The sequence below is a fragment of the Limanda limanda genome, chromosome 10 (genome assembly GCF_963576545.1).
Source record: "Limanda limanda chromosome 10, fLimLim1.1, whole genome shotgun sequence".
In the NCBI taxonomy this organism is placed as follows: domain Eukaryota; kingdom Metazoa; phylum Chordata; class Actinopteri; order Pleuronectiformes; family Pleuronectidae; genus Limanda; species Limanda limanda.
The window spans coordinates 25,086,061-25,106,005 of record NC_083645.1 but is presented as its reverse complement, the minus strand read 5'-3'; the positions used below and the strand labels follow the sequence as shown (position 1 = coordinate 25,106,005).

At 43.2% G+C, this 19,945-nt stretch overlaps 3 protein-coding genes across 3 annotated transcripts in view; 1 reads left to right on the top strand and 2 right to left on the bottom strand.

Moving 5' to 3' along the window:
• The window catches only part of afg2a (AFG2 AAA ATPase homolog A), a 113,511-nt gene extending 111,492 nt beyond the window's left edge, over positions 1–2,019 (bottom strand). The window contains exons 1-4 of the mRNA XM_061079826.1: positions 1,860–2,019; positions 952–1,076; positions 689–846; positions 233–291 (exon numbers count right to left, since the gene is read on the bottom strand). Of these exons, the coding sequence (XP_060935809.1) occupies positions 233–291; positions 689–846; positions 952–1,076; positions 1,860–2,019 (502 nt within the window). The remainder of the gene's footprint in view (positions 1–232; positions 292–688; positions 847–951; positions 1,077–1,859) is intronic.
• A 679-nt stretch (positions 2,020–2,698) lies between these two features.
• Positions 2,699–13,782, top strand: nudt6 (nudix (nucleoside diphosphate linked moiety X)-type motif 6). Its single transcript, XM_061079829.1, has 5 exons — positions 2,699–3,035; positions 3,996–4,199; positions 7,392–7,447; positions 12,610–12,664; positions 12,946–13,782. The coding sequence occupies exons 1-5, from the start codon at positions 2,738–2,740 to the stop codon at positions 13,326–13,328; spliced, it is 996 nt and encodes a 331-aa protein (XP_060935812.1). The 5' UTR covers positions 2,699–2,737; the 3' UTR covers positions 13,329–13,782.
• On the bottom strand, positions 11,390–19,694 carry fgf2 (fibroblast growth factor 2). Its single transcript, XM_061079831.1, has 3 exons — positions 19,111–19,694; positions 16,650–16,753; positions 11,390–14,453 (listed from the first exon to the last, which is right to left on the bottom strand). Exons 1-3 carry the CDS (start codon positions 19,286–19,288, stop codon positions 14,268–14,270), a joined length of 468 nt encoding a protein of 155 aa, XP_060935814.1. The 5' UTR covers positions 19,289–19,694; the 3' UTR covers positions 11,390–14,267.
• Between the last annotated feature and the right edge of the window lie 251 nt (positions 19,695–19,945).

Genomic DNA, 19,945 nt, shown 5'->3' with positions numbered 1-19,945 from the left:
ATTTAGACCTACTCAAACATATTCAAGACTTAGTACATCATTGTTTGAGTATGTAAGTCTATTTAAGACCCTGTGGAAACCCTGAGTACAGTCAAATGTGATGGTCGATTGCAATTAATCAAAAAACTAAGAGAGAAGACAGATACTGACAGGTTGAAGACAGTTTCTTCAAGAAAACCAAAGAATATAACTAAAAAACAGAAACTGACTGTAAATAAAAACATGAACTTACCTAAAGACCTCAGGAGGAAGTTCTTGAACTCATCTGTCTCTGGTGCGTTGTCTTTAGATCTGAACGAGACCAGAGATGACAAAGACAAAGATGAAGCATCACAAAATACATAAGATGACTAAAGTAAGCACAACAGAACAGTAATAACATCACATATAAACAGATGCACAGTAGTTCAACACTTGACTATTGACTGTAGCTGCAAAATACAGCCAGCAGATGGCAGCATAACCTCAAAAACAATGCTGTTAGCCAGTGTGTCTTTAGATTCATTTTAAAAGACACACAATTATGTATAAGTATATTGTTTCTTTTCACAACATCACATCAACTTTAACAAGATCAATTTGCTCTAATAAGACACCTGAGATTTGGTGACAACAAGAGAGTACTGTGACTCTTAAATAACTTGTTTAACACGGAGCTTTGAGTCAGAGAGAACCAGCGGATCTTTACCTGTTGGTGAGAACCAGCTCCTCAGCCTGAAGCACGGCTCCTGTGATTGGCTGCAGCGTCACCGCCTCCCCCGACTTCACTCCCAGGTTCGACTGAGCACTTTTCTGAAGTCCGACTTTCCCACCTGGAAACGTGGCAGTCGGCCATCCCACACACACCTGAGAGAAGAGACAGAGAGATGCTCAATAACATAATAACAGCATTTATAATATATATGTTCAAGGCAGTGATGGAGAGTAGGGGAGTCGGGTGAGGGATGGGACCTCTTGTTGTCCTGTGGGGGCCGTCAGCAGAACCGGTCGCCCGATGCAAACACCGGCCGACTTTAATGAACCCAGGCTCAGCTGGGCCAGAGTGGATCTGCAGGTTTTGGGTGTTTTGTCATCAGCTGTGAAACAAAACACAAAATTATGATTTTAAATCAGGAAGTTGAAAAAGAACGATGGGGTCGGAAATCACATCAAGATAAAAGTTGTTCTATTTCATCAAAGTAAATGTCACATTATTGTTCCATTTAAGTTTAAAAACAATTTTTTAGCTCTTAAATTGACCTACACATTGGAGGTAAATTAATTATGAGGTAAATTAATTATGTCAATCTCCTCTATTATATCAATATATGTTTTTTGTATTTTTAAAGTGAGGTCAAAAATTAAAAGACAAGACAGGGTTGAGATTAATTAAAAACAATACCAATCCTATTTACATGTGTTTATGTTTACTGAGCGTGTATTAAGCTACTTCCTTTGTGCAGCTGTAACTCACTTAAATATTTATTTATACTTTATATGTATACAGGCAATATATATTGACAAATAACAATTTGCACTCGAAGGTTTAACAACGTGCATCATCAATCTCATCCTAAGTCTTAAAACACCATTACAAACAGTTTTTAAACAGTTGTTGTGGCGTAAAACTTCCTCTGAGTGTTTCTTTGTTGTAGTAAAAACAGAAAAACAACACAAATACTTAATTTCATGTTTAAAAGAAGAAGATATTGATGGATTTGTCTGTGTCACAGCTGAAAACCCCTAATGGCGTCAGTCTGTGTTTCAGGCTCAATCCCATCAGCTGGAACTCAGAGACAAACTGCATCAGGTGTCTTATATTCATCCAGATGTTTACACACACAGAGACAGACACACACACACTTGTGAATGCCTCTCACCCTTGTCGATGAAGTCTATGACAGAGAAGAAGCAGCTGGTCCTGCAGCTTCCGGCCTCGCGTCCCGGGGTCTGCAGGCTGGACGAGTCGCTGGAGCTCAGGGGGACAGACGTGTCTCCGTCACTTGTCCTCTTCTTGTTTTGTCTTTTCTTTGAGGACATGTCGCCGGTGCACGTCTCCACGTGAGGCTGAGGACATGTGTAAACACGGGGCAGCAGCGCCGACAACTTCCTGGTTACACCGAGGCCCCGCCTTCCCCGTTACCGTAAACACCCTGCGTGGAAATATCCTGCAGGCAGGTTTCAATTACATCAATTAAATGTTTTAATGACTACACAAACAAACGATTAATATAAGTTACGTATAAATTAATAAAATGTGAATTTCCACTGAAAGATCGTGTAATTTTAAATGTGCATTGTTTTCACCGGGTAGCAGCACACGATAGAATCACATTAACAGTATTAAAAACATAAATAAGACACATTCAGCTGATATTTAAAATTTGAAATCTGATATTTTTACTCTTTTTAAACAGTCAATGTGCATTATTATATGTATTGTATAAAAAAGTTTCCATTTTACCAGATTAAATGTTTAATTGACTGATTTATTAGCCGGATTTACCATCTTCTACTAATTCTAATTCTCATCACTAACCTGCTGAGTTAACACATTAATATAAAATTAGTTAAAAAGTCAGATTTGTGAATGAGGTTCTTCACAGCATCACCTTGTGATCGTGGGAACCTCCGCTTGGATATTTACGGTATTGACGCAGCTTCCGGGGCGGAGCTTTACGTAACCGTACTTCAGAGTTCGAACTCAGCTTCAAGAATCTGGTCGAGTCCAACGTGCTGTTTGAATTATTTTATCAACATGGCGGCTTCTTCTTCTTCGTGTTCTCTTTTCAAACGGCTGCTGCCGCTGCTGAGGGAGCCGTTTCGCTGCAGGGCCTCTGGTGTCACAAGCACAGCGGTCCGGGCGTTCTCCCGACCGGCCCCGGCAGGTGGTTCCGAGCACCGGGCAGAGGGCACCGGGACCGGGGCTCTTACCGGGGGTCTTACCGGGGGTCTTACCGGGGCCGTGGACCGGTTCGGGGGCGTCACGGTGCAGCTCAGTGACGCCGGTTTACCCGCAGACATCAGCGAGAGTGTGTTCAGCGACTTACTGCGAGGTTTGTTGTTGTTGTTGTTGTTGTTGTGGAGCTGAGAACTACACGTGTTGTTTTTTATATCAACTCACACAATCTGTGTGTGTGTGTGTGTGTGTGTGTGTGTGTGTGTGTGTGTGTGTGTGTGTGTGTGTGTGTGTGTGTGTGTGTGTGTGTGTGTGTGTGTGTGTGTGTGTGTGTGTGTGTGTGTGTGTGTGTGTGTGTGTGTGCGTGTGCGTGTGTGACATGCAGTGATTCATTGGTTTTCTCATTGTTTTAATATCCCATTTTGTTTGTGTTGTTCAAATCTCCTTTAATTTATCATTTTTCCATCATAAATACTTTATAACATTGTTGACATACAATAAAATGTGTTTGGTGATTCTCATGAAATCAGCAGCAGTTAATAAATCAACATACAAAGACAGGATAAAGGATAAAGGATCATGGACAGATGCTACAGATGTTACGTGAATAATTTAAACTACAAAGTGACTCATTATTTATAAATAGGCAGAGCAATACTAAAATATTAAGTAGGATATTGATTTAAAACGTCATGTTCCATTGACAGCTGCTGTTTAAAAGATGCAAACACACAGACTCATAGTTCAACAACTAACAAACTAAAAGAGGGATATTAATGTAACAGTGTTTTTAAGCTGTACACTAAAACAGATGATTATTCTTTGATTAAATGCTTTAATATCACATTTATTAAAGAATGATTGAAAGACATCTACATTAATAGTTAATGCTCCATACTTTAGAGTGACAAGGCAAAACTAGAATAACATCAAGTCTCCTTCCAGCACATTGTGTCTGTTGTTCATCATCGTCTCTTTATCTTCCTAAATCTTCCATCTTTGTACCAAGTGGAAATGTAATGTAATTAAAAAGCATCTTTCACTTCTGATCCATCATCCTCCACATTTATCTGGTTCTGCAGTTTACTCAGAAACACTTAACTTGTGTTCTCCACAGATGCGTTGGTGCGGTGGAAAGCAGAGGGGAAAGTGGCCGTGTGGCTCAGAGTTCCCATCTCGCTGAGCCGGTGTGCTGCCGCCGCTTCTACTCACGGCTTCACGTTCCACCACGCACGCCACGACCACGCCGTCCTGGCCCTCTGGCTCGGAGAGGGCCAGAGCCGACTGCCCGGGTTTGCCACGCACCAAATTGGAGTGGCAGGTAGAGATCTTACACCTGGAAGTTCATCCTCTGGGACTAAATGAATTAAAACCACTTTATTTAATCTTTTATCCTCAGTGTAGGAGGTTGTTTGTCTGCTTGGTTTGTTTTGCATTTTCAAACTTTGACCCATTTCAGTTGCGTAAGTGGAAATTCTCTCACACTGGGGAGAGCAGCAGCTGAAGGAGGAGCTGCCGTCCTCATGTGCAAAGTGTGTGAGTGTCCACCAGGGGGCCACTTACACCTTTTATTAAAGAGTGGAAGCAGTGGAATCATGTCAGAACATGTCCAGAGCATCTTTCATTTTGGGGGGGGGCTACCGACCCACTCAGTGTCGGAAACAGATGAAACTACTGATTGGAATCTCAAGTATGCAGCAGCTCGTTCCTTCCTCCTTTTTGTCCGACAAGCTGCTGGAGATCTTAGATTCACTTTTAAAAACCCACCAGTGCATAACTTTGGTTTAATGAAACATTGTTGGTGTTTGACAACTTCTTATTGTTCTAGTTTTGGCCGAATAACATGAGAAAACTGAGCTGAATGAGATGCTCACTAAACATCAGTGTCGAGGTAACACACATACTCTGCTGGACGTAAATGTATATTTTACTCAGAAGATATGAGCTCATAAGGATTCCTTTTATTATTATTAGTAGTAGTAGTATTAATAAGATATATTCCAATATCGATACCATCTTCAGAAATGTCTCTGATTCTACTGTGACCTGCAAGTACGTGAATCTATGTACTGATCTGATACGTCTTTAAAATATATTAGATTCACCCAGATTTTCCCGGAAAACAGCTGTTGTGACGTACGGCCACTACACAAAGTCACAGTATCAGAATCAGGAAGGGTTTCTTAATATCTCTATTTATTAAAGTCATTAATTCATACTTGGTATGATCAATTTAATTCTAGATAAATGTACCACAGGTAGAATAAACTGCTCTTCACTGATTAATAACAGGAAATAAATGAAAGATAATATATATTTAGGCTGATATACTCACTACTTGTGAATCATAGGTTTCATAGTTGAGTGCAGGTCGATTAGTATTTGTGTTTTTGGACGTTAATCATCTCCCTCATTACAGCACAGACCGATCCAGCAGCTCAGTATCAGACTATTAACAAATGTGTGTTTCCTCAACACAAGAACAGTCAGCGTCCTGGACCTCAAATTCCTATTTTCTATAAAAACATAATAAAAAACTTAATGTAAACTCAGATTATTAACATTTCCACAGTTCCTCTGATGATTCCTCCTATTTGTCTCATAATTCCTATTGCATTTAGTTTCCTGGACTGAAGGCTTCTTAATGATAGCCTCTCTTAGCAGCGAGCAGGCCTCCTCCTGTGAACTGCCAAATGGCTCAGGGAGCCGGGATGACATCAATTTCCACTTGCACGTCCAAGTCCGGCCTTCAGGACGACCCGGCCCTCTTTACACATCTGTGACATTCATTTAAGGAGGCCCGTCTCGGCCGGTCAGACGGAGCAACCGGAAAAGAGAGTGGCCTCCTGAGCTGTCGACACCGGCACATCGCTGCCTCTCTTAGTCACCGGCAGCAGAAAAATAAAAGCCCACTCAGAGCGGAGACAAAAATGTTAAATGGTCGACGTCATTCAGCTGAGTCATTCCGACTCTGTTTAGACTCAAAGTCAAGGATTCTGTCTTAACGGGAAACTTCCTTATTGTTTCCTCCAACATTTATTTCCTTGTTGACACTGTGGATGCTTGTAAGGGTCAGTGAGTCCATCCACAAGTTTGTCTATATTTACTGTAAATGTAGTTTTGACGTTAAATCAGCTACAATCAACATCTTTATATTGAACTACAACGTTACTCAGTAGAGCTCAGATGTCTTGTCATGCCCCAAAAGTCCCATCACTTCAATCAAACTGCACCAACAGACACAATCACAGATATCAGTACTTTAGATGTGGCTGATCTTTCTCCAGGATTCTCTGGGAAATGAGTGGAAACGTCACAAATCAACAAAAATTCCTGGACTTGCCCTTTCCTCCAGATCTGCACTTAATCTTGTAAAATGGTTTTTTTGGATCCATATTTTAGTTGACCTTGACCTTTGACAGAACAGCTCTAAAAGTTATTCATCTGTGGATAAACCTCCAGCGTTATTTATCCACCAAGTTTGATGAAAATCCGTTCACGTGGGGTTGAGTTATTTTTTACATACACACAAACTCAGTATAGGACTAAACGTTTATTGGATGATTAGAAACTACATATTAAAACGTTTTTTATATTTTTTATATAGAGCTTTTCCAGTCTTATCGACCACTCAACGCATTCTACATTCACTCCACAAATTTTCTATACACAGAACTGTTTCTTTCACACACCATTCATACATAGTCAGCCATCGGGAGCCGGGGATCATACCACTGACCTACTGGTTGGTAAGCGGCCCTCTCTACCACCTACGCCATATCCGAACCGTTTGTCATATGCACTTTAAGGTGATAAATATTTTCTCTTTAAAGTTTGGTTTTGCTGCCCCCAAGTGGCCAGAAAATAAGTCCTAAGCTCAAATACATTTTTTACAGTTTCGTAGGTTTAACCAATTAAAACACTTTCAATGGTTTTGTGACGATTGTCCAAGAGCGAGCGCCGATGTCCCTGTTTGTCCAAATCCTCGTCCGTCCAGCAGCCGCTCCCGTCACAAGAGCAGAAACAGATTCATTTGAAACAAACTTGACATCTCACGAGTCCCTGCAGGCGTCTGGAGCTGTAATGTGCTCACGGCTCTTCGGATAAACGTCAAGCTGCACTTTATTACGCTTTTATTTTGGTGTTTTTGGCCGTCGCTCTTGTGTACGGCCACCGAACTGGCTGAGAAGTGGAATTAAATTAAATTTTCATCTTTTAAATTGTGAACCAGAAGCTCGGTAATGTCCTTCGTCAGGTTTATGTGCCGACGTGATTGATCTTCATCATCAGAGAAGAAAACCCATAACGCAGCAAGCAGATGTCTGACGGAGACTTTTTCCTCGACTCTGTGGAAGTTTAACGTTGTGTCCAAACTAATAATCAACTCTGAGCTGCTCTGCCAGTAGCTCTCCCATTAAAATGTTGTTATAGTAACCTCAGTAAAGAATGTGGATCCGATTACATAAGAAATTACATAATATTTAAAGTGACCATGTGATCTCTTTCTCTCTAGGTGCAGTAGTGGACGAGTCCAATGGAAAAGTTCTCGTCGTCCAAGACAGAAATAAGGTAAATGTTTTACTTTATTGATATTTAATATACTTTATTACATTCAATAAAGATAAATCAAAGCAAATACAAGACTTTTATATTTAACTTCAATTTGTACATTGTGTTGAGTCGGAATTTAAAGACACGACAAATGTTAAAAAGTGAGATTTTGCGAATTAAAGTGTAGTTATTTGTCATTTTATGAGAATAAAGTCATAACATCTAATCCAAGCTGACACTTGGAAGAGGCAGGTTGACCCTGGACTGGTCACCAGTGTATCCAGCTGATACACAGAGACAAACAAACCATCCTCACTCACATTCACAGACAATTTAGAGTCTCCAGCTACCATAAGCTGCATGTGTTTACACTCTGGAAGCTGGAGGAAACCCACACAGGCTGAGCTGTTCACACAGAAAAGAGCTTCTGACTGTGAGGCAACAGACAGCGAACAACTGCCCACTGTACTGACCCTGTTAAAAACTGCTCAGTAGACAGAGGGACAACATTCTTATTGCCATGCACAACAGAAGGAAAGGTCTACTGGCATTTAGACTCCCTGGTGACGAGGTAAAGAATCTGAGCCCAGGGGTGAGACACTGGTGGTGAGATGGAGGGATGCTGAGGATCTGACTGGATGAGGAGGCAGGAGGAAGGAGGAAGGACACAGGAGGAAGGACACAGGAGGAAGGAGGAAGGGGGTAGGAGGAAGGAAGCAGGAGGCAGGAGGAAGGGGGTAGGAGGAAGGAGGCAGGAGGCAGGAGGAAGGGGGCAGGAGGAAGGAGGCAGGAGGAAGGAGGCAGGAGGAAGGAGGAAGGAGACAGGAGGAAGGGGGTAGGAGGAAGGAGGCAGGAGGAAGAAGGCAGGAGGAAGGGGGCAGGAGGCAGGAGGAAGGGGGCAGGATGAAGGAGGCAAGAGGCGTGAGGAAGGAGGAAGGAGGCAGAAGGAAGGGGGCAGGAAGAAGGAGACAGGAGGAAGGAGACAGGAGGAAGGAGGCAGGAGGAAGGAGACAGGAGGAAGGAGGCAGGAGGAAAAAGGCAGGAAGCATGAGGAAGGAGGAAGGGAGCAGGAGGAAGGAGACAGGAGGAAGGTGGCTGGAAGAAGGAGGCATGAGGAAGGAGGCAGGAAGAAGGGGGCAGGAGGCAGGAGGCAGGAGACAGGAGACAGGAGTAAGGGGACAGGAGGAAGGAGACAGGAGACAGGAGGAAGGAGACAGGAGGAAGGAGACAGGAGGAAGGAGGCAGGAGGAAGGAGGAAGGAGGAAGGAGGCAGGAGACAGGAGACAGGAGACAGGAGGAAGGAGGCAGGAGGAAGGGGGTAGGAGGAAGGAGGCAGGAAGCATGAGGAAGGAGGAAGGGGGCAGGAGGAAGGAGACAGGAGGAAGGAGGCAGAAGGAAGGAGGCAGGAAGCATGAGGAAGGAGGAAGGGAGCAGGAGGAAGGAGACAGGAGGAAGGTGGCTGGAAGAAGGAGGCATGAGGAAGGAGGCAGGAAGAAGGGGGCTGGAGGAAGGGGGCAGGAGGAAGGAGACAGGAGGAAGGACACAGGAGGAAGGAGACAGAAGGAAGGAGACAGGACGTCACGTATGAAGCCTTCGACATCATCGTCTGGCTGCTCTCTTTCCTCCTGAGGCTTTATTTTCCTGCTGCCTGCCAGAGTTTTTACCAGATGACCGGCAGGAGAAGTTCAGGTCTGAAAGCTCTTAGCACTGATTAGTGATTTACAGTCAAACTGGCAGAACATTTCCCCCAGAAAAAAGGAAAAATCCTGATTATTTAAAATGTTGTTTGGCCGTTAGTCCACCATCTCTTGACCCTGAGATCACTGATCCTCTCCTCCTCAGTGAAGAAACAAGCTGTGACCACGCTGCTGCTCCACAAGATGAGTTGTGTTTATTCAGCGTGTTGTGTGTCGCCTGTGTCGACCCCCCCGACCCTCAGCAGCTCACACTGAACACCCCCCCGCAGGACATTAACCGCCCTCAGGCAAACACAGTGTTTACACGAGCTGAATGAGCTCTAACGACTCAGTGAGCTCTCACAGAGCAGCGCTGTAGCTCCACATGTTATTTAGTTTACTCACTACAGCCCTTCCATTTATAATCTTTCCTCCCAGATTTGTTTGTGTTCTCCGTCGGCCAACACAAGATTAGCACCGGGAACTGAAAGGTCAGTGATGCAGCAATTTTTGCAATCATGTCATTAGACAAACCAGCGAACAGGACTCGACTTGAACGTGTACAGATGCTCTGATACCACGTTTCTCTTCATGATACAGAAACATGTCCATTTAAAATTACAACTTATAAATGGTAATGTACCAAAATCTGGTGCCAATCCCTCATTGCAACACAAAGTTGAATCAGCAACAAACACTGGAAAAGTTTAAGCTGCTCTTTGGTGAATCTCTTTGATATTGTTGACATCGGACTGAACAACTGTGAAGATGTAATTGTGACATTCAATAAATTAAAAAGTTGCCAAACAAAGCTTAAGCGTCACAGATAATTAAAATAACGTTTAGTTGCACAAGATTCTGTTTAACGCTTGAACGCACGTGTCATCGATCGCTGTCAAAGAACAATAAACTCCAGAGGGACGAGATAATCACTGCTTCAAAAAGGTCTGGCAAACGAGATGAAGAGCTCATACCTCCACCGAGGAAGTCACCTCAAGTTCAGTCATGACACCAAACTACAGGCAGGCTGCTTTCAGACATGATCTGTGGAAAACATGTGGAAAACATCTGGAGAACATCTGGCAAAGACGTATTTCTGGCCTTTCACATATCAGGAACCCTGGGAGATAGCCGTGGTCAGACTGGGTAGAGCAGCAGGAGGCGGGACATGAGATCACGTGTGTTTGTTTATTGTTCATCGTCATTATGTCGGGTCTTATCACAAAAAGGTCTCATCGTCTTTCCAAGTCGATATCTTCATCTCTTTTTCCTCCTGAGATATTCTTGTTCTTTTTGTCTTTTCAGATTTATGCCCACTTGCTTTGCTGTGAATCTTAAATTTATTTTTCTGACATTTTACTCGGTAAACCTCCAGAGAACGTCCTTAGCTACTGACTCCAACATTTGCCTTGTCACAGACAGCCGCTCTGGAAAATGTCAGAGAAAGGTTCAGTGCATGTCTGAAAGCAGCAACAGATTTCAGTCCCCGTCATCCAGATCTTGTGTAAATGTCAAAAAATGCACTGACAGAGCAAGTGAAGAAATCAAATCCTGGATCCGCCCCCTTGTCTGCATCCATGCTGAAAATGAATAAGTTCTTTCCTTTCTGTTTCCCAGCCTCCAGCCAAGTTTCATGGAAATCCATCTAGTCATTTTTGTGCAATCTTGCTCCCAAACACACAGATGGACGGGGGTGATAACATAACCTCTGTGGTGGTGGGGGGGGGGGGTGATAAGAAATGAGCAAATCTGCAGATTCACGTTCACAGGAATCTGCAGAGTTTAATGTATCTTGATCTATTCTGTTCGGAAGCAGAGGGAAACAGTTAGTGGCCTGGAAGTACAGGGAGGGTTTTATCTCTTCTTCTTCCTCCTCCTCCTCCTCCTCCTCCTCCTCCTCCTCCTCCTCCTCCTCCTCCTCCTCCTCCTCCTCCTCCTTCTCCTCATCGAGCTGTTTACTGGAAACAGGCTTTATAATAGTCTGGCCCTTGGCAGCCGAGCGACTCTGGCAGATCAAACCAGTTCAGAGCTCCTGAAGAGTTACCAACTTCCTGAGGAGAAACCAGGACGATATCATTATCACTCGCACATGACAGAAGCATCAAAAGTGACAGATCCCCTTTGGGCTCATCGGGGGGGTGAATGATGCGAGAGGGTTCGATCCACTCGTCATCCGGTGACATTTACACCTCGTTCCTCTGCGGATTTTGTTGTGAAAGTTCACGAGTCGAGCTCCAGTGGCGACTCAGCATTTTCCTCTGAAAGATCACTCGGACTCGACTGGTTAAAGTTACAGAAAACCTCCTTTTATTTAATCCTTTTTTAGAAACAGCTCCAAAAATATAGCATTCTGTCGACAATACAACACGAGCACAAGCACAGCAGAACAAAATTCTTTAGGAAAACTACAAAAATAGATATACACACAAAAAACTAACATCATAATTTAACCAGCAGCAAAATGTTATTTTTCAAGGTTAAGTGGTGAAACAGTTTTTTTGAAGACACACACACACACACACACATTAAAAACTCCAGAGTGAGGCACTAAATATAAAACATAGAATGAAAAGAATCTCAGATCAGAGCTTTAAATATCTCTGTGTATAATTATAATTTCATATGTATAAGACAATCTCTCTCTTTAAGATCATAAAGGATCCCCTACTGGATACTGTCATTTCCATTAAGAGTAAAAAAAAATACAGCTTTACCTTCAAAATACTTCCTCTAACAAAAAAATGTGATATAACATCATAGACTGTAAATAAAGATGGACGATATGACATCTCCCCAAAAGTGAAGCCAAATCATTCATGTCTGCCCTCTGGTGGCCGGCTGCAGTACAGGTAGAAAAAGAAAAATTGTCTCCTCCATGGTGATGGATGGGACATGAGGCCAGACTTAGAGATCAGTTCACATCAAATATCCATCCATTGTTTTCTTCTTATTGGGGGGTCAGGTCGTGGAGGTACTGGGGTCGATAGGATGTTCCAGGCGTCCCTCACCCTAGCCACGCTTTCCAGGAGCATGTGGATGTCTTAACTCCTCCCCCTCAGCCACCCAACAGAGAAAACGTATTTGATCCGTTTGTATTTGAGTCAGATCACTTTCTTCTGTGATTCTAAGTCGTTCTAATGAGGTGGTCATGTCTCCCTCTTGCCACATTCTTCTGTTCAAGCCCATCAGATGAACTTTGAATCTGAACCTGATCCCAGCCTGTTACTGACGCACATTCGTTTGGATTGTTTTTCCCCCCCCATTACAAATATGCAGTAGAACAGCATAAGAGCAGCCAACATGAATAACTCAATTATACTTTCAAAACTCTCTAAGAGCCCGGCCGGACCCCTCGGGACCCCCCCGGCTGTGGTCAGGTGTCCACACTTTAGAGTGGAGTCATGTGATCCATCTTCCCTCACAGTCCAAGCTCGACACCAACAGATTCATGAACAGCAGTGAAGTTTGTCTCACTTGATGTTGAACTTTGCTTCTGACTTTCAGACGATGAACGCGTGGAAGTTTCCCGGTGGTTTGTCGGATCCGGGAGAAAATATCGGTGAGCTAATACAAAAATAACAGTAATACAGTACATCTAGCTAAACCCTTTACATGTAGATTTTAAGATGATGCATGAACATTCATTTGAACATAATAAAATAAGGCACTTTATATATATATATATATCTGCTGTCCCCATTCCCTTCAACGTTTTAAAAGCAGCTTTAGTATTTCATACATTATCCAAGCAGCATCAAATCTCTTTTCTTTATTATTTCCTTTCCTCTTCATGGGTTTTCGTGGTGATTTGATATAAATGTGTAATTTACTCTTCCCCAGGAGCCACGGCCGTACGTGAAGTCTTCGAGGAAACCGGCGTCCGCTCCGAGTTCAGATCTCTGCTCAGCCTCCGGCAGCAGCACAACCACCCGGGCGCCTTCGGCATGTCGGACATGTACATCATCTGCCGACTCAGCCCGCTCACGTACGACATCGACTTCTGCACTCAGGAGTGTCTGCGCTGCGAGTGGCTGGACCTTACCCAGCTGGCCAAGACCAGCGAGACCACGCCCATCACGGCTCGCCTGGCCCGCCTCCTGCTGCACGGGCTCGAGCGCGGCTTCGACGCCATCGACCTCGGCGTGGAGGAGCTCCCGGCCTTCTACTCGGGGATGTTCTACCAGCTGTACCACAGGCCCATTCCTCAGACACTGAAATCCTAGCACGCCATCATCAGACTGGGTCATAGAGGATCAGGATGAGCGATGTTGACACACGGGTTTGTCAGTATTAATCATATTTAAAGTGTATTTATGACTGGAGTGTTTTGACTGTTGAAGAAATACGGTGCAATAGACTGAACTACAGCACTTAGGGTGTTTTTAAATGATCCGTTTCCATGACTACAGAGTCTCACACGGTTCATCTCACACTGGAAGGACCGACACAACTGTTACCTCTTGTTTATACATTATTCTCCTGTGCAATGAACCTTCAGAGCACTTTACACAATTCTAGAATTATACAAGGACAAATCAGGGAATGTTGTTTTACCAGAACATTAAGACAAACCCATTAAGTGAGTGGAGATACTGAATATTGAAGATAAGAAGTTTGCAATGTACCTAATGGGTTTTGATTTGTAGTGTTTGCTGTGTTTAGGTTTGTCAAATAAAATGTTCAGATAATTCAGCTGCTGTATTTTCAGTCCTTTTCTCCTCGAGTCGCTTCAGCTCAGGATCTGAGTCGTTCTGTTAATCCCGATCATGTGGGGGAGACCTGTGTCCTGCTTTCAAACCCAAGACTCACAGGCTCATTAACTGAAGGTCCAAGACGCAGACTGGTTATCTGAGAGGGAGGATCTGCTTGGATTAAATGAGCAAATACTGCTGAGGTGCACTTGAGCAAGGCACCTGCTGGCAGTTGCACTAGTGAAGCCGTTGATCGGTTGCACGTTAAAAGTCTGGACGTGTGCCACAGTTTCAAAGAAATGCTGAAGAAGAGCAGACGAGATAAAATATAAAAACATAAATAACTGTTAGGACGTAACAGTTGGAAAAGATCACAGCTGTTTTGGGGGGTCGGGGGGGCAACACTCTGTCTCCATTGCCGTCACATCTTCTTCTTCTTTGTCGTATGCGTTAAGAACTTCCTCGGTCGGTTCAGCTCTTGGCCGACATGGGGAGGAAGAGAATGGCCTTTTGACCCGGTCCCGTTTTGCTTCCGGACTTGTACTGTCCCGTTCGCTTCAGCGCCACGTACATGTTCGGGTACTTCCTGGAGCGGTAGGTGTTGTAGTTGTTGCTCTCGAGACGCTCCAGGAAATAGCATTCGTCCGTCGCTCGTCTCTGTGGAGAACGAAAGAGGAGGAAAGTTTCAGTTGATGATCAGGCTGAATAAAGGAAACATGGTGCTATTTCAAGTTTGTAATATCTAGTGTGTTATATGTGCTGGGAGACCCTGACATCCCAATACACGTGAACTGGCCTGTAAACTGGGGAACGACAGAACTGCTGCTATACTGAGATTTAATTTCCGAATTAATAATGATTCTGGGACATGCGGTTTCATTAAATAGGTTATTTTGTCCGGGTGATATTTTACTACATTTGTTTAATATAGTGTATGAGGAGAAAACCTGTAATGTTTTCGTTTTTATGACATTAAATCACCACATAAAACACCCTCAAACTAAATGGCACCTTTATTTTGAAGGAGCCTGCTGGTTTATGTCTCAGTATACAATAAAACATGTTTTTAAAGTCTGACCAGGGAAATTACAACTCTGGTCCTTTATTTGTATCTCAGTTCAGCCTCATTCAATCATGATCGGATATTAAACTCTATATAAATGGAAGGGGATTCAAAATGGCACCAAATGAGGATCACATTAATCATTATGTCTTTTTAACAAAAGCTCTGAACATCCTCCTTTTGTAGAAAACAATAATTACACAACGTCTGGACCATGTCTCAGTGTCTCCGGGCGTTAGCGGCCAAACACCCTGTGATACAAGAGGCTTTTGTTTTTCTCTGACCGTGACTGCCCAGCTATTAAGCTCTGGATTAGTCAGATGACATTTTCTAATGATGTGCCATAACCGCTCAGGAGCATTTTGTTAAAGACTTTACAGGAGCTGCAGAGAAACAACACGTCAGAACTGTGAATATGAAGCAGGAATAAAAACAGCAGCGGTGGAGGTTTGGGTTTCTCTCTTTTGTTTGAAAACCATTGAACCGTTGGTCACAGAAACAAATACAAAACTTAACATGTCACCAGGACACATTCATATTTTGACATTTAAAAGTTATCTTAAGAAGGTGGGTAATTATATTTTTGATTCATTAAAGATCAATGTTACTTTGTTAACAAGTTTAGAGGATGATGATATCATTGAAAATAGGTTAAAACTTATCTATAGTTTTAATAATTTGATATTTATCAATATATTAATAGAAATGCAGTCTTAACTATTCAACATGTGCTAAACTTTCAAAGGGTTAAATACATCAAGACGCTCCAATACAAAGCAGATAAAGACATATCCACTGGAGGTGCAAAACTAGGAATGATTTGTTGACCTTTTTATTTTGGCAACAACAAATATTAATGTTCAAATCACTTAACATCTCTCTATTGATATTTAAATGGAGATAGCCGTTTTCTACTAGGAGCCGACACAGAGGGGGCGCCACCTGGTCGCTTCTCATTCAGAGGAAATGCTTCTTCACAACCACGGAACCACATCAGTCACCAGACACTTCACACTGTGGCACGAGGCCAGCAGCGGGGGTGCTGAGCTGGTGTTTCTCATGAACACTCAGGAAGATCCTCTCAGTAACTTTAATTAGTTAAGTATGCTTTGTAAGAAGTACTTTAACTGTGTGGCTCTAATGTGTGTGGTGAGTGTGTCTCAGCTCTACTTATATCTGCTGCAAATATAAAGTCACTTTGTCAGTGTTGTTTAAACCCTCTACACACTTCCTGCCTTTACGACAGAAAGAAATATACTTGATACCAGTAAAACACAACATGGTCCATGGAAATTTGAATCTATCAAAGCTCTTTGTACAAACGACTGGTTAAATAGTTTGACAGAGCTGCTTAAATATCTTTGAGATTCTGTTCTTGTCCGTCAGATGTTGTCTCTCTGCATCACCACCTCACGATCATATGTGTGGGTTGTTTGGCCATGTGGTACAAAATCCGGTTTTAAGGTTAAAATGTGTGATATATTGTGATTTATATGCCTCAAGGATGGAGGGAAGGAGGAATTATAAAACAGATTTTGGAGGAGATGCCTTAGATACTGAATATTCTCTTTCTAAATCTAATACATGTTCTACATTTTCCCTTTTGTACCATCTCACATCGGGACAAGCGTTTCTTCACGATGACAATGAGCATCAACCTCATTCTTTCCGTCAGCGGGAGAATTTTCTCACCAGGTGGCTAATAAATATTTGATTTGAGATTAAACTGGAGAAACTCTTTGTTCCCTTTAACAGAACAGAGACGATAATAATCGTGTTGTCTCACTCACCGCTCCGAACAGTCGTCCGTCTCGGTTCATCGCCAGGTAGCGGTTAGCACAGACTCCTTTGATGAGGACCTCCCCCACCGCGGTCGCCTGGAGCTTCAGTTTTACTGGGGAAAGAAAATACAAAAGTTTACTTAAATGAGACAAAAAAAATATTGCAAGCTTAGAGATTAAAAAATAAGGGCATTTTCATATCTGAAATCTGAACAAAGCTTCATGTCATATTTTCATTGTATCCATTTGATCTGGTTGGTTTTGTTTCACATTGTAAGTTAGGGACTAAAGAATTAGTCCTTTGACACTTTGTTCATTTATATCTCAAATCATTATTTTACTAACAACAAAGAGAGCGTCATTGTTGTTTAAACTTAATACAAACAATCAAACAGATAGGGGTGATATCTCTATATTTATTTCTTTAATTATTTACTTTTGTAAGGACAGAATTCTTTGCTTGAAGCAAAAACCACCAACGAGGAGATCTGTCCAGAATTAATCCACATTAAGACTTTGGGTAAACACGCATCTGTCAGCAGTTACAGCCGCTGTGTGGAGGATTCGTATCACTGATCAAAGAAGCGTTTTCCCCCTGAAGAAGAGAAATGTTTGACTAGTGTTCGTGCGGTGAGATGAGAAAACAGGAAGAACTTTTATTTCTTCCCGTCTCTGTACAGTTCCATCGTTTCTCTACATGTTTCTGGTGTGAGGCCAACGATGGGTGGGAGTGTCGATGAGGAATATCATCCTCAGGCAAATTAAATAAACTAAAAATGATTGAAAAGCGTTTAATCTACATAAACACCTGGATTTATTGTTGGTTTGTTGACGCTTTAAGAATCATAGGCGAAGATCAGGTCACGTCAACTTTAATGTATATTATGTAACTTCAGCCACTAGAGGTCTCACAATCAAAACAAAACATCCGGTGACATGGTGGTTGTCTTTACCATAGATATATATAAAGACTAGATGACTCGTCTCCGTTGGCCAGCAACGGAGACGAACATCCGCACATGGCGGCCATCTTGCTAGAGGCAGCTCGCTCACCCATAACATTGTGTTGGTAGTGGTAAATAACCATAACTTGCTAAATTTTCAACCGGTTTTTAAACGGTTTGGTTTGTTATAAACGTCAGAGATGTAGATATGACACTGCATACTTATGAATAATTATGTTATTTTTAAAAAAAATTGAATAATTTATTCAGTCTTAACTACATCTCTGACGTTTATAACAAACCAGATCGTTTAAAAATCGGTTGAAAATTGAGCAAGTTATGGTTATTTACCAATACCAACACAATGTTATGGGTGAGCGAGCTGCCCCCTAGCAAGATGGCCGCCATGTGCGGACGTCCGGCTCCGTCGAACGAGACATCTAGCCTTTATATATATCTATGGTCTTAACCACCACGGGGGGTGCATCAGTTTTAGAACGCACAGCAAACAGTAGAAGTAAGTAAAGGAAAAGGGCGACTGAATAAAATTGTGAATTTCATTTTGGATAATGTAAGAACACAAGTCGACCAAATTGTAGAACACAGGTCTCGTCTCTTTAAGAAATGTTAACAAAGAATTTTTACCTGTTAAGAAGCATTTGGATTAAAAGCTGAATGATTAGAACTGATTCCTGTGTAATGACTCATTGCGACTCCTTGATGAAACCCAACAAACAACAGTAAGCCGACAAACTACCACTTGCTTCATCTCTCAGGAAATCTGAACATGATTTTAAAGTTTCTAGATAACTCTAATAATAGCTCCTGTGTCCGTGAAGTGGTTCCTTATGAGGCATCTTTCTGTTGGGCCGCACCTGCTTGAAATGTCACACACGGTATCTTTGGGCAACACACACTGTGGGAACATGTGTTTTCCGAGGAAACAACACAACTTCCATGTTCCCGCTCCTCCCCTCCCACTTACTGATGCAACACAGGAGACACATCTAAAAGTAATCGGTGATACGGAGGGGTCACGCTCGCCCGGGGACAAAACAAACACACAAACCATTCCACTGATTTATGGCAAACTTGTAGAAAAACATTAAAAGAAGCTAGAGAAATTGTCCCTTTTTAAAGAATATATAGATTGACTGTGGGTAGAGATAAGAGGGAGGGGTTTTATTTGTGTTAATTCATTGACTGTGACCTGGAAATAACTGTTGTGCTGTCTTGTGTGACGTAAACCTCAGAGTGACTCACAACTGTGATCTACGTTCACTAGAAACATCCCTGGCATATTCCATCAAAGTTCCCATCGATTATGCAAACTCCTCTTTGACTTATTATTCTTTCCAGACGCTCGTGTGGAGAATAAACCCAACGACGCTGGAAAAACTCACAAACTTTGCTTCACGTTCACTTCCCTGTTGCTTATTGAAAAGGGAAAAGAGAACATAAAGGAGCATTGTGTGCACAGCCAGAAGGAGGAGAGGAGGAGGGAGGGGGAGACTGGAACTACTTACCGTGGGGGTCGCTCTTCTCCCGGATCCCGTCCACTCCCCCGTCAGACCTGATCCTCAAGAAGAACCCCCCGTTTTTACAGTACAGCCTCTTGGGGTCCTTGTAGCTCCCAGCAGGGAAGCCGCCGCTGCCGCCGTCGTCAGGTGTGGAGGGAAGTGTGGTGATCGTTCCCGTGGCCATCTCCTCCTCCTCCTCTGCTCCCTCGCTTCCCGGCGACTGACTGGTCTCCTTCTGGAGCACAGGAGCCCCACCGAGGCCTCCCACCTCCTCCCAACCTCCCACCGCCCGCTGCCCTCCTCCCCTCCTCCACTGAGTTCCACTCCTACTGATTCTACTTAACCCCACAGGTCAGATGGCTCGAACACCCCCCCCCCACTCAGGGCAGCAAGTGCCCTGTGAGTCCTGGGAATGTGGAGCCGAGGGGTCTCCTGGAAGAGCCTCCACAGTCAGAAAGGTCCAAATCGACTACTAGTAGCTTGTAGGAAAGTCAGCTGCTTTGCCAGTGTACTGGGAGCACACTGGTGTGGGGGGGTGCATGCGGCTTCCCCCCTGTTTGCTACTCTTCTTGCAAATGAAGTATTGAAAAGAAGGGCAGCTGGCTTAGATCTGCGTGGAAGGCTTTCCCCTTCGGGCCTCAGTCCGCATGCGCCCAACACACACACACACACTCGCATGCTCACGCCCACTAGCAGCTCACGGATTTAACCCACCAACCCAAGAGGAGTCGAGGAAGGAGAGGAGGGCATGAAGGAGGGTGGGCCTAGAACCTGGTGTCACCCGTCAGCGAGCCAAGAGCAGCAGCAGCAATCCATGTGAAGAGAACCAGTGTTTTCATTC